Raw genomic sequence first — 19658 nt, 5'->3', positions numbered from 1 at the left:
TTTATAACGTATCTATTCATAGAAGCTCAATATACCTCTTTTATAATTCTTTTATCCATCCTAACAAACAACCAAACACAACGTCCTTTTTAAAATAGTTTAAAAACAATTGCAACATTTATTCTTTTATTCAAATATTTAACTTTTTTATTTTTGTTTGTTTAATAATTTGAAGGAATGAATAAATATTATACTTATCACAAATGCTCCGTAAAATATGTTTCCCATGAAATACTAGAACGACTTTTATATTTATCGACTTCTTGAACTTTAGCTCCTTTTTCAAGCATAGTATTTTAAACTAGGATCAGTAAAAATAAGTTCACGTCTCTTATTTCAAATTCAGTTTTTTAACCAATAAAATTCACTTACTCCGTGACAAAGTTAAATTTGTACATAAATGTCATATTGTGTATATAACATTTAATATTTATGTAGCAATTTTGTACCTTATACATTGACTACTGTCTCATATTACAGATTAATGTCAATGCCCTTATGATTTACCTTACCAATGTTCTTATAACTTTAAAACCATTTTTAAAATATTTTTGATACTATATTTATTCAGCTATTACGTCAAACTTTTATTTTCTTTAAATTTTCTTCTTCATTTTTTTATTAAAAAAAACTAGCTATTCATTTAACTAAATTATGCACTGATTGACTCCACTCATATCTTGAATAGCGATATACTTCTTTTAATTTAAATTAGAGACATTTCTAATAATAACTTTTACATTGGAATGTGAATCTTGAGGTTTTTTTTATCTGTGTACATAAATTAACATAATTAATAGGCATAAATTAATTATGTGTCTGATCGACTGTCAATTTTATTAAGAGCCGTTTTATGCCTTTCTCAATAATAATAACACGTTACATAACTCTCTGACTATACCTAAACAATACCCGAATATTGGTACATTTCGAGATTGAGGTTGACAATTCACTCGAAACTCGATAAAACTAAACCTTTTGTCAACGTCATAAGGTTTAATTTAACCAAACTCGCAATCACAATTACATACACAAGAATTCCTATCTGTATCAGAATTGCATCTGCAATCGTAGTCGAGGTTCGTACATAAAAGAAAACTCCATGTGTAAAATAATTGTATTTTCCTTTGATCTTATGACCACAAACGTAATTTTTGAATTATTATAGTTAAAATTACGAGTACATACAGAACAATAATATTATATTTTTTTAGGTATTACGAGTATTATTTCTTATTTTGTATTGGATGGATGCGATTTAAAAAAAGAAGAATCTCAAGTTCTTGATTTATTTTTTTGTATATATAAATTATGCGGTAAGTTATTCAATTCTACACCGTTTTTATTTATTTCTTTTTGTATTAAATGAAGTTTACCCTCACTAAAGTTGACGCGATGAAACTCGATGAAGTTATTGATTTTTTGTGGACCAAATTCTTTATTTTTCTTTTAAAGTTAAAAACGTTAATTCTAATTTAAACACAGTTCCCTATTAGTTTAAATAAACCTCAAACATAATGTTCAGACGTGTCTAAGCACGTGTAACGTTTTCGCGGGCAGACTACACTCAATTATATTATTTGTAACGAACTCAATTTGTGTAAGTCTATTAACGACGACCGACGGAAACTTTTCCAATAACGACAACTCTAGTTCCTGTGCGGGAAATGGAGCGATTTATTTCGCTGTATCTTAATCTTCAGTTTATATATCGTTTAAAGGAAAACAGTGTACTTATATTAGGTTAATCGTTCTTGAAATACGCTTTTAATACATTAATTTATTATTATTTATATTATTTATTAGTTATTTTATTTTCTTAATCCCAATCCCTATTATCTGTCCACTGCTGAACATAGATCTATCCTATAAGGGGGGTTTTGCCAGTAACTGCCAGGCTTAACAAGCGGATTGGCAACCGCGGTTAGGTTTTAGTTATGTTTCAAAAGAGGCGCTGCTGCCCAACCCTCGACCGTTAAATTTCATTAGTCGTCTCTTACGACACCCACGGTAAAGGAAGGGATAGCGTATTCTATGCGGAGACTAGATGGCAATTGTATTATTTTTATTTCTTTTAATTATGTGTATAAGCGAGGGTTACCACTTTCTATCAGGTTGGCCGTCAGCCTGTTTGCCATTCTAAGTTACATAAAAAATACTCGACCCCAGTAAATCTTAAGTTTCGTTTTTATAAACCGTATAACATATATATTATATGCCCTCTATAAAGGGTAATTATATAACCACACACTGTAAAGCATCAGGTTAGTATTCTAATTATCATGAGGTCTACCACAGAACGTATATTCGAAGTTTCGAACCGAAGTAATATACATAAAATGAAACACATTCAAACCGAATTCAGGTCTATAGGCGGAGAGTAATATTGTGTTCCTCATAATCCCTTCCATAAAGTGTCCGAACAACCGAAATTATATTAGATGTTTTGATATTTTTTTTCGTTTGCACCTATTACGTTTGGTTTCATAACATCAAATCTACGCTTCATGATAGGTAGGCTGATTGCGATTTAGACAAAAACTTCTAACATAGTTTACCGAGCAGGACTTCGAAGCATAAAACGAGTAACTTTGATTTTCCAATTATCCAGTGTCTCTTAAATTTTTATTTTATTTGTCAGTATAAAAGACATTTTATAATTATCAGTATTTAAGACAAAATTAATTCATAAATAATTTCCTGATACTCGTTTTTTAGCGACAATTTCATTTAAAATATCCAAAAAAACAGTACATACTTAAGTCAATTATAATACCTATCTATATATATGTTTGTTTATATTAAGTATTTTCGTATCGTATAGTAAGACAATAAGACAGCTCAATATGAAATACGCCACCACAGTGTGGATAACCAATAAAAATAAATTGTAACTTTCATTTCACCTTTATATTGTACGAGTACAAGTCCCCAATCTAAAGGTAAAGGACATTGTGATGGAACTCGATTAAATTAAGTTACTACAGCGAAAAAGAGAGCAATTTCGATTCTCATAGAATTCAAATGAGCTTTTTATTCAAACATGAGAGTGGAGGAAACACTAAAACAGATGGTTTCATTCCATTGCATTAGAGTAATGTAAACGCATCGTTTTTTGAACTCTCGATTGCTGACTGCTTTATCAGGTATAGCAGTCAACAAAATGTTACACTTCTTAAAACTAAAAGGATTCAATAAAAATAAAATTGGGAGATATAATTTATTCAAATAATAATACTTTCTAATAGGAGCTTAATAAGCCAGGCGATATACATTATATGATCATGAAAATTCAGTATTATTACATTGGTAGCAATAAAATATGCCTAATTATCGATACATTTCTTGTTAAAGCTATAGATGTCATAGCGTAGTTGTATTAAATTGTTTATTTATTTATAAGTACAGTCATAAAAGTTATTATTTACTCTAATTTACATATTCTTATATTTTGATATGATAACATCTCTAAATTCTTTAATAATTGAATTTTATTTCTTTTGATTGACTATAATGAAAACAAAATTATATTCGATATGTTTTTCATTGAACTTACTAATTCTTATTCACAAAATACATAATAAGCGTTTAAAAATGAACAATTTTGTTTCAAAATTACTAGTGAAATGCCTGATATAACAACATGATATAGCTACTTTTGTAAAGGATACAAAACCGTTTAGTTTACATTATAAGTACTAAAGTATTTATTTAAATATAGTCTATAAAGATATAATAATACTACTTCATTAGGTACTATGTACTGACAGCGAGACCAATGTTATAGTTTAAACAATCTATCCGAAAATATGTATGTATGTCCTACCTATTTAGAGGCCGTTATGAAATATCAAGTGTAACATCTAATTCGAATAATCATCACAATAAAACTCTACCGGAAGCTATTCATACTTCAGCTCTATTCAATGCCTTCGATATTTACTTAATTACAACACTTATCTAGCCTTACTTTACCTCCATTTGTCATAAGCAAGATATATTATAGAACTGTACAAGGGAATATTTACAATCACTTAATTTCTATAAATATTTTCTACGTAGCAACTAATTAGTGTACATGAATGCCTACCGTTTCAACTTAAACTTTCTTCAATATTGTGTCCAGCTTTTGGCTGCAATATAAATAAAACAAATATTATAATAATAAACACAATTTTTAATAATTTTGAAATGTAATATAATAAATAAGAAGACATTCTAACAGTCTTATTCATAAAAAATATTATTGTAAATGTAAAGAGCTCTTTAGCTAAAACGTAAAATAACACTATAGCACGTTTATAATAATGTTATTCATAAACATTTAATAAGCTCTCAATTAGTAAAATAGGTTTATTAAAAGATTTACTTTATTATGTTGCAGACTTGACCAGACCACACCACACCAGACCACACCAAAACACTTCTACAGACCACAAACGATTAGCTATAGCTATAGCTATCAAAAATATTATTTTAATAAAGATCTTGATAAATATACTACTCCTACTATTATAAATTATGTAGTAATAGTAAGAAAATATAATAATTACTATTTTAATTAAAAATGAGTAGTTACATTAAGATTAATATGTTCTTACAATAGGCATTGGCCTATTATAACCTTATAAACCACTATTTGAAGTTTTCGCCTTATTGGCTTGCGTTTATGAATAACCTTTTTTACTATTGCAGGTTTATGATAGATTTATAGATCATCTATATCTGACGTCATTGCACAGTTATTGCAGAGTTTTAGTGTATTTATGAATAAAGTTTTTTATAATCACATTTTTTTCTTGCTGTAAGGGACTTATAACGATAAGTTTTATGAATGAGACGGTTAGTATATAAAGATATCAAGAAATAAATCGTTAGCATTATTATCATCCATGCTATGATTAAATTATAAAAAATAATATATTTTTGTGAATAAGAGTTAATTACTATACCTTTATAGTGCATATCTCGATGCATACTCGGGCAAGTCTTTCCAGGATACTGTAAAAATTTCCATATATTATATAATATAGCAATATATTATATTCAATCATATGTTTATAATAAATAGACAGATAATGTTCAAGCATAGAATTTTGTGAATATGCTATTGCCTGTCAAAAATTTTTAGGTCCTTTTAACATTTCATGCGGAAAATGTACAAGAGAACCCTTATGGGGTGACTTTGTCCGTCCATCTGTTCGTCCGTCTGTCTATCTCAGCGTTTTATCTTAGCAACTACTGTATTATTTATTATACCTTGACTCCTTTTCCTTCGAAACACGTAGCACACCACAATCATTTTTAAGATCCAAACATGAACTTAAAAGATTCAGAAGATTAGGTTTGGTTTCATCTTAAGATTTTTAACCGCAATTAAATGTTGTCAAACTTAGCTAACAAATTTTAGTGTAAAAAATAAAACTATGAAATACCCTGCTCAAATCGAAGTCGATGTTTGTTCTCACGGCGCGGTGGTGTAGCGGCTGGGGTGGCCGGAAGTTGTTGCCAAGCGGTGCTTTTGGATGACGCGCATCGCCTTGCATTAGTCGCCGAAGAGCGTGCAACTGGTGTAAAAAAATTATATTGTGTTATTAGTTATCTAACACAATAATAAATCATAGTCTAAATAGTAACTAGTACAATATATTATTCATTACTTGCAATTTTCCGCGACTTTACCCGTGTGTATCAGTATTTAATGTAAAATAAATAAAATATTTAAGTGTGTTTGATTAATAAACATATAAAAATCTGCAATACTGGAAGAAATCCTTTCAAGAGATAAGTCTGGCTGTGTGCCTTGTCATTGTCGTTATAACCTGATATCTATAATAAAATTAAATGTACATATTTAAATAAATAAATGAAAATAAACTTTTATATTCATAATATTAGCAGTATGATGATGATTTTTCAAAATCATCTTAAAGATTTTAATGACGGCGAATGCAGTCGACAATCATAATTAATTCGAAATACAATGATATAGTGACCTTATATCGCGCTAGATTTTAAGTGCTGGCAATATCTGGGATAATCCAATGTAGCAGAGATGCGAATATTAAGATTTTTTTTTTTTACAACACTGGGGGCAAACGAGCATGCGGCTCACCTGATGGTAAGTGACTACCGCCGCCCATGGTCACCCACAACACCTACGGCATTGCAAGTGTGCTGCCGGCCTTTTAAAAAGGAATATGATTATGTTGTCGTATCGGTTCGGAAATATTGCTGGAAGATTCCAAAGAGTTGTGTGGTGTGACAAGAGCGTATCAGATGTACATGATGTACATGAATATATCAGAGGAAATATGGAAGTAGCGCCAGTCATAGAAAAAAATAAGAAATAATAAATAAGTATCTTGTAATTAGTACTTTTGGTATGAACACATCATACGTAAAGATGAGAAGTAAGTTAAACGAAAAGTTTTAAGTATTAATATAAATGGCTGATAGAAAATAACCTAAAAGGGCATGAATGGATTGTGTGAAAGGTAGTATAGCCAGAATGGGAGCGAATGAAATAGAAAAAAAATATTACGCCGATCACAAATAAATCATTGAAATAAGTGTAGAAATATAATCTAAGGGTAGAAAGATATTAATCTGGGGCAGTCCAATACTACTACTAATCGTGCGAGGGTGATGCTATCTATTATCAAGAAACTGTAACCATCTTCATTTTGTACGAAGGAAGGAATTTACCCGCAATAAACAAAATACTATATAATTTTTGGTTAAAATTACTAAGAATACTAACTCTTGACAATTTTAATCAGAAAAAAAAAAAAAATGATCAATTAAACTAACATTACAAAACAGAGTTGCTATAGTAGTTTGATGATGCAACTGCCAAAAAAAATATAAAAAATCTTTAGATAACACACTCGTGTTCGTACGTTGTGAAGAAAATCTACCTACTATAATATAGGGAGAGCCGATTTCGAGTAAATTGAAATTTCTTCGTTTTATGTGTTAGTGTTGACTGGTGTAGTGGTGTACAGATTAACGGGCTTACCGCACGCGACCACTATCTCATTCCCATCGCTGTTTACGCCGTATTAAACAATTTGATTCTGATTATAGACTCTGCGTTAACTTTGATTTAACCTCAGCCAAATAGTAATTTTCTGTTTTACGGTTATTAGAAGCTATAAACATGTTTGTGGAAGTAATTTAGTATTATGATATTAAACATGAAATTCTGAGTCCTTACAGTAAGTTTGTTTAATATAAATAAAACAGCAATATTATCGTAGAGACTCAGTCATTGAAACCATTCATTTTTTTATACTTAAACGGTGCCTATAAATCGTTTTGTATATATAATTAAGTAATCCTAATTATATATAATCAAGCATATTTGTCTGTACTGTATTAAGATTTATATTTTAATACAGTACAAAGATATATCAGAGAATTTTATTTCTTTTTGGTTGACAATTTAATGGACAAGAAAAGGTACATTTACACTAAATGAAGAAATAGCATAGTCTTTTGTTTAGTGTAAATGAGCTAAGAGCATTCTTTGGTTGCTCTACTGCGTTCGGGAACAATATAGTAGAATGTTCTAAGAACGCTCGCTTGTCGCTTGTACTGCAAGAACAAGCTCACGGAGCATTTCACTTAGAACGTATTCTCTCGAAGAAACCGTTGTTGTGGTAACATAATAATTTCATTTGACATTGTTTACTCAATGATGTAATAAAACACAGAGCGCACGTCAAGAATACAAAAGCATTCCTACAGCTGGTAGAATGTTCTTGTTCTGTTCTAACTCGTTTCATTCGTATTCTTTATTATTTAGTCCTAAACCTATGCATTCTATCTTTAAAATACATAATCGTTTGGTATAACTCCACTTTAAAACATTAATAAAACTTTGGGTAGAACATATTCAAATTACTTCTCAACTTCAACGATATTTAAACAGATTTTTTTTATGAGAATTAAGTCACAATTTTTTCCCGAGTGAAAACGTTTATTGTTATTGTAAATAACCATATGTAGTCATAGTGCAATTGTGTTAATAGTACATTTCGCTTCAAGAAGCTAGAGCATGCGTTCGCTCAAGTGGCCGTGAGATACCCAGCAGTTTCCACTAGCACTTAATTTCCCCACCAACAAACGGAAAACATAAACAATGATTTATAATAACAGCCACACAACGCGGCACTTTCAGTTTACTTTTAACACGTACATAATTCACCTCGGAGTCTTTGTCTAAAGGCGAGGGACGTGAGTTGTTTATTGTAGCGTGAGCACAAATGAAATGTTATTACGCTGGCCTCAACCACGCTCGAATTCACGGAGTTAACTGATACTTAACTAGATGGGTTCACTTTAGCTATGGCTGAAAAGTCAATATCTAACTAACAGTTATCATACAATAGGAGTAGTAACACGTACAATTCGAACTACTCGTTATCAAACTCAATACTAGAGTTTAAACTTCAAGATTACCAAGCACTACTAATTTTATTGTTAAAAGTTTTATAAGCACACATATTTTAATGCCGATGCGCGCAATCGTCACAGCCACACATGATTAAGGATCACGAATTGATCTCAGACCTAGTCGAGGTTTCTAGATCTAATTACACATAAGTTAAATTGGTAGTTATTACATTTAAAGTATTATTAAAAACAAAACGAGACATTTTTATTATTTTGTATTCGTCGTTTTATATATTTTAAACAAACGAAATCTTTTCTATATAATTTACATTTTATCTTTGATTAATATTACAATCTGATTTTAATTTCCATACAAGCTCTTATAAAGTGATAATTTATATTTTTACGGCTAGGCAGTAGATATACTCTTTATTGTTTTTTCTAAAGATCCCCCAAATAATTACAAGAAATAATTACAATGAGAAAACAATGGGCGACCTTATCGCTAAAAGCGATCTCAGTATAATATTAATACAATTTATGTTACTTTTAGTACTTTTAAATTAACATACTATTTAAACGAGAAGTATTTTCCTATAAATTTATCAATATGACTTCCACACACGTTATATCTGTTACATAACAGATAGTTACCTAGAGTAATATCCAAATACGCTGAACTTGATACTTGAGCGGATGCAACCTACCCATTATATTGAGTGCCACCGACTACAGCGGCCACTCTCCGTAACTTGACAAATAATAATTCATTTGTATATTAATTACACGTTTGAGCCAGTATAAATAATTTCCAAATGTTTTCAGTCGATAAGTTTTGAAGTCATGTTATAGTGCAATTAAGTCGATAATATATAAGTATGATTCGATTATTTAAATTTTACGCTAGTTACTACTTTTCGTTTGATTGTCTATAAGAAATTGCTCATAGCAATTACCTTTTATTATAGTATATTTCAGGGGTAACCTGGACTAATAGTCCAGTCGATCATAGCAAAGCAAAAATATAAAATTTTGCTAATCTAGTCGCAATACACACCCTAATATAAATAAGTAGTTACTAAGAATAATTTTCAGTTTTATTTATCTCTTAATACAATTTAAAAAAAAAACTACTATACTACATAATTTTGTATTAAACTATGTTGTTTCTTTTGAGATTTCAAGAAGTATGTAATTGGTAGATCGTACAAGGTTTCGTCACTAAACTGTAAATCTTGGTTCTAATCAAGTTGACCACTTCTGATATATTTAGTATTTTAGTAAAAATATTCTATATTCATAATAAAATTAATTTTTAATATGAACAAGTTATACCGTAGTAGTCATCTTATGGCTAATGTAGCTGTTAAGTACTGCAAATAGTAAGCCAATCGGTGTTAAGGGTTCATTTAACAAAACTTTTAATAATTAATATAATTTATTCAGGTCATAATATTTCCTTTCCTATTACGTTATGCTCATTTAGACTGGCTGTAAGGAAATCTAACAATAAAAGAAAGTTACGAGTCATGCTTACGTGAGCTGGTAAAACTGTCGACTATTACCGTTGTGATAAAAAAAATATTCAATATATCCATATTTCGCTGACTATATTTTAATTTAAGAAAATATACAGCCAAGACTGATTTTGTTCTTTAATGGTATTTACTATTAATGGAGCATTGGTTTAAAATATTGATACGCAAAATTTTATGTTGGCCAATATCTAAAGCAAATTAAATATAAAACTAGTACATTGCGCGTTGCTTATTTATCTGTTACGACAGCCTGATTATGAAACAGTGGTAACACTGTATCTTATTCTGTCATCACACGCTTTTACATAATACATTAAACTACATTATATATGCGTACTATAATTGTAGGTGTAAATAGACATTTACAGAATGATTCATTACAATAGAACTTACTTGTTGCTTTGTAATATAAATTGGTTTATTGACAATCACCCACGTGACCGTCTCGAAGCAAGCAGGCGCCGTCGTGGAGCCATCATATGTCATGTAGTATTCGGTGTCTGGCAGAAGACCCCGTACGGATAACTTATTGACCGGCATCTCGGCTCCTTCAGAACATTTGTTATAGATATTACTAAATAATCGAAATAATACAGATAAAACTTAATAACCTGAACACACAAGGCTTACATAAAGGATTTATTTTCCACAAACAAAAGATGTCCCTGGTCTGCACAGGCTTTTAATCATATTTTCAATATTATTATTTTTTTTTCAGTTTCCAAACATATTTATTTCATTCCATTAAAAGATTAAAATTCATTACTTTAATATAACAAAAACATATTTGATGGTAATTTCTATTTATAGAAAAATCAATCCATTGTTGTTTTGAATGCGGAGGCAGTTTATGGAAGTTTACAAGCAAAGTTAATAGAAACAACACAAACTTACAAGATAGCTGGCAGCATGAATTTATCGTTATCAATTATTTTTTTATCATGACTTTCCCTATCGAAATACATCCTTATCTTACTAATCCGTTTAAACGTGAATCGTGGGATGGAACGTAATTGAATATATTTTTTATAACAGAATGGCAAACAAGCTTACGGCCCACTTGATGAAAAGCAATAACCGTTGCCTATAGATATGAATAGCACCATAAACATTACAGAATACTCTGTGATACCCATGGTATGCCTCACGCCTTGTTATTCTTGAGAAATATGGTGTATGGCTCTGTATCCTGTGTTTCATTTTCATACCTCCTTCCCTTCTATTACCATTCGCTTCAAACTAAAACACATCCATGCAAGCATAGCTGATTGATGGGATAGAAATACCTGTGCAGACAATTTTTGTACAAAATCTCTAATAGTAACTATAAACGGAGACATAATACATATGTTGTTTAAATATTATATTTCCAGTGACACACGACGACTGAAAAGGCAAACTATTTTCAAGCATTGGAACAATCAAAGTCACCTGTATTAAATTAATTAAAAACAAAGTTCACTTCTACAAGATACTAAAATCAACTTCAATAGACTCACAAGCACTGCCTGAGAAATTCCCTATACGAAACTCGCGTAACATTCGAAAATGGCTAAAGTTATACAACTTACCTCCGTATTTAATATTTTCTAATTCCTCCGTCAGTACCCGTAATTCTGGATTCGACAAATCACCAAGCTGCAATAAAAAAATAAATTTAATTTTACATTAATATTACATGAGTTAAATTATTTCTTAAATTATAAATTATTAATAATATAATAGACCAAGAAGGGGTTTTATTGCTAAGCAATCTCTCTAGACAATCTTTGGGTAAGAAGAATTAATTTATTAATGTAAGTGACTATGAGAAGCTGAAGACCGTGCATAATAGAATAACATTATAAGAGAGGCAACAGACACCTTTCAAGGACACGACCTTCAGTAATGAAGAGGACGAAGAGAGAAAGAGGTGACTATTACATTTATATATGATCTAGAGTAATAAACTTAAAAATGACGTTATATGTAGAAACTGATTACTTGCTCAGTAGAAGAAACTTAAAAAAAACAAATACAAAGATTAGACACCCCGAAATAACGATTAAACCATAGAGACTCATTTTAAAAAAAAGAATTTACTTTTTTTCAACCTTTTTATTAACAGATACCTACCTGATAACCCTATAAGATGTCTAAGATACTTATATATTATGCGTATTTATGTACTAGATGCGTAGTAGCTATAATTTCTAGAAACCTTTAATAAGTGCAGTTCACATAATCCAAGCAAAAGCTTTTTCTGCTGAAAATAACTTTACTACCTACGTAGAATATTAAATAAAAAAGTCTTTGTGCCGTATAAAAATAACAACATAATAATTATTTTACGTACGCAAATTCAAATAGCACTTAATCCACTTTTAAGGTTCCGTAAGAAAATAGCACAAAGAAACCTTTACATTGCTAATAATATTATTATACATATATATCTCGGTAATTGAGAGAAGTGTGGACAGAAAGACAATGTAGTTACAAAAATCGAAAAATGAATGTTGCGTTGGTATGGCCATTTGGAGAGGATGAATGAAAGAAGAATTACGAAAGAGATTTATCGAGCAGGAATAAATGGAGATATCGGTAGGGGCCGCCCTAGATGGGCGTATGTCAACCAAATAGGCGATGTGCTGAAGAAGAACCAAATTAAAAGTACCCGTAACCAGCGAGCGTGTATGAAAAGATTGATGAATGTGGTAGAAACAAAAGAGACTTTTTTAAATCGAAGCATTTGACATTCCATTGTTTCTGCCTACCGTAATGGGAGACAGGCGTGACAGATGTGTATGTATGTATCTCAGCAATTATAGTGCTCTCAAATTGAATAATATTGTGGACCTACCCTTAATACAAATTTAAATAAGTAAAAAAATCTTTTCACTTTTTACTGGAATTCTAAAAGGTATGCTCGAAATTTCAAAATAGGCCAACTAGTCTAATGAGGAATGAAAGGAATTCATTTGCACATTAAAATAAGAACCAGATTTAAAAACCGATTTTTAAAATCTCTGTTTTTAATTAGAGGCCCGTTTACATATTATTTCATGTGTAGAACTCTCATTGTACGATATTAATTCACACTTGATGAGTTTTTTTAGATAAAACTTAGACAAATAATAAGGTATAAGTCAAATAAGCAACTTATTATTATTATGACTAACTGTATGATTATAACCGGTCTTGTGCAAAATTATTAACTAGATATAGTTTCCAATAGGTATTTCAACTAACACGAACAGTACGCGTGCGAAATATAATGAACGTGTCGGTAAACACGGGCCCTTTGGGACAACATCAGAGGGATAAAGACCCTTCATTAAGAAAGGTCATAAAACGATCGACTAGTTCCGAAACTCGAGTCATACAAGAAATACTAGGTGTTATTTATGTCGGTCAGGTTGAAATTTAACAAAAGGCATATGCATTTGTTATATATATATACAATATTAAATACTAACGATCTACCTTGGCTTCGCACAGGTATGTAGATTTTTCTATAAAATATAACCCACGTTATTATTGAATAATATAGTATTCTATAAGTAAGAGAATTATTAAAATCGATAAAGTATTTTTTGAGTTCATTCATTGCAAATAAATCAAATCTTTCGTCTTTATAATAGATAAAATTTTCGAAAATAAGATACAGCCTATGTTACTTCTTGATAGTTTTATATTGGTGAAAGGATTTTATAAAATCGATTACGTAGTGTTTATATAATATATTACAAACAAACAATAAAACCTTTACTCGCTATAATTTAAAGACAACTTTAAGCACTACTTTATTAGATACAACAAGATCTGTAATTGATACAAAAACAAATACTTAGATACTTAAATAGTTTATTTTATTGCGATTATTATATATTAAGTTACATTTGTTTAATTATATTTATTTTGGAATTGACTTCAAAATAATATAAAAAAAGGAAGGAATTTTTAATTTACCATTACTTTTATACGTGTATCTACATATATTGTAGATATTTAATGTATATACTATCCACATACAGTACATAATATCTGTAACTCCTTTCTAAAAATGCTATCATATCCATGTATATAATTTCATTATTACGACAATATGGTAAAATCGGTCCCTTTACCTAACAGTATCAGACTGCTCCTACTAAATAAATTCACACAACGAAGCGAACGTTGGCCGGCAATTAATTTAAACTATAGTGCGTTGTTGTGTTAATCCCTCCAAGTGACTGGCGATATACTTTACTACCGTCATTCAGTCAGTTCTTAATTTGTACTAATAGCTTTAGCGGCTAATCCAATGGAGCGCAGAAAATTCCAATTTCCTTAATTAACTACGCTCAGTTTGGTTGGAATAAGGTTGCCGTCTATGAATAGGTGCGGCCGCGTTGATAGCAGCACTCCATCTATAACATCAATTACGTGAAAGCGCAGTCGCGAGTTTACAAAAATTGCAAATCACTTACGGAGCCATCAAATCACTGGCACGCCTTCATAAAATTATTTTTGTAGCATCTTTTCAAACAAAACGCCTCATCATTAATTTTTTATTGGATACGATACATTATTTATAATTATAATACTTCGTTTATATTATATATATATATATATATATATAGGACGGAATCACGAAGGTTTGTGGTACAAAATCCCTTTTCTCCATTTCCCGTGGGCCTTACCAAAAACCCTTACTTAATGAATGCTTACGTTACATATTACCACTGTATATGTAATAGTACTACTCTATATGAACTATAGTTGTTTCTTGCTCTTATATTAACTCAAACAGACTTCATTCTTGAGTTATGTGTGCGATCCCAAATATGACCGTTTAAAAAAAGAACACAGCACACTCAATACAAACACTTTTATAAGTATACAGATATTGTCGTAGTAACAGTCATGTAATACGTAATTTTTGTATGAGGTATCAAGGTATACATAAAGAAATTCCGTACAAAATTTCAGATTTCTACCTCCATTAATTTTGGCTCTTCATTAATATGACTGTCAGTTAGCTAGGATTTCAGCTTTTTTTTTTCAAGTAAGTAATACAGATTATTATATAAATGAAATTATACCTAATGTATAATATTTACCTGTAAAAGTAAAGATATTGAAACAATTCCTTGAGCTTTGTGCAGAGCTTCGGAAAAGTTTGAATAAAGCTGCGAATTGAAACCAAATATTTGAATCTGTAACAAAAGAATGGATAATGATTGTTATATTCAAATTAATACTTCGGATTATATATTTTTTTTTAAAGAAACGTATTAAACAAGAATGTGGATGAATATAAGGATATTAGAGGAAACCCCAAAAAGAAATGAATGGACTGTGTAAAAGATAATGTGGCCAAAAAGGAATTAATATTTATTTATTCATAGGAACACCTACAGCATATGGTATTATAACATATATAATAAACGTTAGATATAATACAATATGAATGCACATGCCTATTAAAGGTATTCACAGCATTTACTTTAATGTAATTTTTTTTTGTACGACTTAGAATGGCAAACAAGCTGACGGTCCACCTGATGGAAAGTGGTAACCATCGCCTATAGACCTGAGCAGTACCATGGACATAACAGTACACACACATACTGTTTCGCCCATGATACCCCCCATGCGTTGCCATTCCTGAGGACATAGGTGTTATTCCTCTGTACCCTGTAAATTCACGCCATATCCCACCCTTGAAACTGAAACACAGCCATGCAAACACAACTGCTTCACGGTAAAAACACGAATGGGACAGAGGTACCCAAGCAATCAACTTTTGTAATTCTGGTATAAAAATATTTGGAAGAATTTTAAAGAATTAGTTACTAATAACAAATATTTTAAAAGTTACATTATTAGTTTTGAACGTTTACATTTAATAAAAATAACATCGTGGCCCAGTGATTTACTTACCTCATCTCAATAAGTCCTGATTTGCAGTGATTTCGAATCTAACCAATGTAAAACTTTAACAGTTACTCTTCTTATTGAAGAGGGGTGAAAAGATCGAGATAGTGGTAGATTGGCACCCCTTAAATGCCATTGCATTCCGATATGCTTCAAATGTAAACGAATTACGTTAACTAAAAAGACAGTTTGAAATGCCTCTGACCAACCTAGAGTATTTATTTTGTTAACTTAATAAACAAATTTCATTTTTATACTTATTATAATGGTAAACAAACTGACGGCGAACTGAGCGGCGGTTATCACTTTCCATCAGGTGAGCTGATGGAAAGTGATAACCGCCGCTTGAATAGCATCAAGTACATTATAGAACGCCTACTATGTGACCACAGTGCATACCCTTTATACATTTTACGCGTATATAATTTCTTTGCCATATCCCCTTAAAACCAAAATTGACAATTGTTCAATGTCTACAAAATAGCAAAGTGCCTATAAAAATCTATGAAATTGTGTGAATAAACCGAACCACACAAGAGTAAGCACATGAATTCGGATTTAACGTGGCTGCGTAAGAATTTGTCACATAAATAAACAGGAGGCACGGTTGAGTTGGCTCGCAGTCGTTCGTCGGGATTACATTTGGGATTTGAGCGTCTCAGGGTGGCGGGCGGAGCGGCGTGGCGGCGCGGCACAGAGCTACGGCGGCGCGGTCCATGCGTGTAAAAACATCTGTTACGTTACTTCAGAGACCTCCAAAGAAATCTGCGATAACATTTTAACGTGCGTAACGTATTTATTTGGCGTTTCACTATAATTCTATATTCTAGGAATTAGTTTATACCTACTTTCTTATCAAAAGTGTAGGTCGTTTAAAAATAATCAGATTGGGCTAGATTGAAATACCATCCCATATGTACATTCTGCGTCTTTTCTTACAAAAGAAGGATATTAACATATTATAACAATTATCAGGTGGTATTAATTACCGTTTCATTTCAAATTTTTATTTTCTTATGCTGTACTTCGTTACTTATGACATCTTACAAATAAAAAGAACATTGCTGGTATCTTGTAATCATTTTACTCTACATTTATAATCACAAATTTCACAAACAGTATTTTTTCTAAATAATAAATAAATTATTAATTGATTTCCAATATTTTTATATGATGAATAATTGAATATTTTATCCAATAAATAATTCCTATTAAAGTAATAAATGCGAAAATTTGTATCGATGAATAGATGTTTTTACTATTTCGCGCAAAAACTACTAAACGAATGCAATTTGTTAGTCGAGTAAGTTATATCGTAACTTAACATATAAAATGCTCTATGTACTGATTTACGCGGATGTAGCCGCAAGATACAGCGTGTTTTACACAACTATAATTTACAAATTGTAGCTATATGTTATTAATAAAATTGATATCAAAGTACCTGAATAGGTATACAATTCTGTGTGTAATTAATTATAACACGTATTTGATATTCATGAGTGCGTATGCAAGCAATTACGATACATTGATCGAGATGTTTACTCAGTCGAACTTCAGTGAAACGACTATATTGTATTAAGCACTGAACAGTTTAACTAATTAAACTAGCTATAAGCATCATTTGTACCTATGATTATTTATATTTTGTAACATAAAAAGAGAATTATTGTATTTCATTTTTATATAATCAACTGTTATTTATACTTATTATTATTAAAAATAGATACCTATTTATTTCATTATTTATACTTTATTGGCCTAATTTTAATGCTGTGTACCTGAAGCTTTCTCTCCCAGTTAACCTTTGGCAAAACAAATGTAATTTCCAGTGTGCATCTACATTCTGCATTCCTAATTTCTATCTGTTAGACCGTTTTATATTAATATTTATTTTACACTTCAACCGTCCCTTCAATTTTCTTTTACCATTTAATTGTTCAAAAGCTCGACTATAGCAAAAAGTAGCTACATTCATTTACCTACTTCCTTCTATAGACATTTTTAAATTGCAAGAAATGCAGCGCAATATTAAAATTATTCAACGAAAGAGACAAACCCATTGCAACAGTTCAGTCCAGGTCCAGTTAGAAAATTTCATGTTTCTAGATCAAATAGTTTTTACTATGCGTTTATCAAACATTGTAATAAAATCAGAAGATTTCTCTTTAAATGTAAATATATCTAAATTCATCTACGTAAATCTATAAATATCACCTTGGTTTACTGAAGTTATTGATATAACTATTTAATATTTAACAGTATATGTCTGGCCGTTCCTATATACAATGCGTAGGAGCTTTAGAGCAATCCACTAATAATTAGAAAATTAAGACCCCAAATCGCATGAGCAGTATAATTAGCAACTATAACTTGTCAAAACTGGTATAGATATTAAATTGAAGGAGCGAAAATTCTAACTTATAAGAAAAAATGTTATAAGTCCACAATTCTAAACAAGTTTATAAGGGGTAATTACTGTATTATACTCGTACCTATGTTTATCTTTGAATGAAAAATATGGGGTAGAAACCAAAAGCACCTAATTTGAGTTAATTAAATTGTTCCTAAATAATATACAAATTACTGTAAAACTTTGTACCAGTACTTAATACGTAAGCTCAGTAATTTACACAATAATCTTATACATAATAGTATAAAAAGGGTATGTCACAGAATTAAATATTATAATTATTATACAATAATTTATGAAACTATGAGTATATTTTATATACATTTTTGTCTGTAATATTGTACTTATTTATGACTGAGATATAATATGATCCCCTAATTTGATGGTATAATAAAACCCTAAGTTCTATTCACGAATGGTTTGTTATAAAATTTACCTTAAGATAGCATACAATACAACACGTACTACTCACCTCTGCAGGAAATGAATAACCATTGATGGCGTGCTCTGAACCGAACTGATCGTGCAATCCGTAATGTATATGGATTTCATGGAATTGATACTTGTATGAGAGCGGACCTCCCGTGATGTTGATGTGATGTCTAGTCTCATTTTCCACGGTAAAAATTACCGAGTGACCCGTATTGCTTATTAATCCATTTATCTAAAATAAAAATAACATAAGTTAAAATTTTAAGTTACAAACTTTCATATAAGACTTCATTCTTTTATATAAGAATTTTCAGTTACACACTTTCTACAAAATTTCTCATAAAAATTGTTAATATCGTTTCCGAATTAACTCAGATATAGCGTAATATACACAAAAATTTAATTGGCCCCTCCTTAAATATTTTATATGATAAAATAACAAAAGCCATTTACATAAAACTAGGTTCTAGTATTTCTGCAACCAAATAACTATGCTAGCATGGCTGCGTTTCGGTACATTTTCGGTAGAATGGGGATTGCTGGATATGGGTACATAATACCTTAATCCTCAGGAATAGCAACAAACCAAGTGTTCAATGGGTGTCATAATATATTCTGTAATATCTACGGTGCCGTTTATACTCTTTTATAAAGGTGACAGATACTACTTTGAATCAGATAGACTGTCAGCTTGTTTGCCATTTCAAATATTATAAAAAGTCCGACATAAAATTTTGTTCGTTTACGTATAAAACGTAATAAATTAAAAAGTTACGTAATACCAATATTTGTAATTGTATAAACACAGCTTAAACAAACGGATGCGGACCAATTTACAGAGCCTCATATTTAAACTCATTAATGATTAAAAAAATATTTAAACAAAATTTTATTTTCATAATAAAATTAATTACTTATACCACAGCTGCTACAGAAGTTAAACCTTGACTTTCGAATAAATATAATGTATTAAA

At 30.4% G+C, this 19658-nt stretch overlaps 1 protein-coding gene across 2 annotated transcripts in view; it reads right to left on the bottom strand.

Moving 5' to 3' along the window:
- Positions 1-3212: 3212 nt before the first annotated feature.
- The window catches only part of LOC113509121 (carbonic anhydrase-related protein 10), a 97869-nt gene continuing 81423 nt past the window's right edge, over positions 3213-19658 (bottom strand). For both annotated transcript variants that reach the window (XM_052895742.1, XM_052895741.1), the window contains exons 5-11: positions 18725-18916; positions 15023-15118; positions 11510-11576; positions 10332-10486; positions 5436-5567; positions 4953-5001; positions 3213-4133 (exon numbers count right to left, since the gene is read on the bottom strand). In XM_052895742.1, coding sequence (XP_052751702.1) covers positions 4111-4133; positions 4953-5001; positions 5436-5567; positions 10332-10486; positions 11510-11576; positions 15023-15118; positions 18725-18916 — 714 coding nt within the window. In that variant the 3' untranslated portion in view covers positions 3213-4110. The remainder of the gene's footprint in view (positions 4134-4952; positions 5002-5435; positions 5568-10331; positions 10487-11509; positions 11577-15022; positions 15119-18724; positions 18917-19658) is intronic.

This window comes from Galleria mellonella, unplaced genomic scaffold (genome assembly GCF_026898425.1).
Source record: "Galleria mellonella isolate WM207_F2 unplaced genomic scaffold, CSIRO_AGI_GalMel_v1 utg310, whole genome shotgun sequence".
NCBI lineage: Eukaryota > Metazoa > Arthropoda > Insecta > Lepidoptera > Pyralidae > Galleria > Galleria mellonella.
Note: the sequence above shows the minus strand (reverse complement) of the source record. Positions and strands in the feature narration are given on the sequence as shown.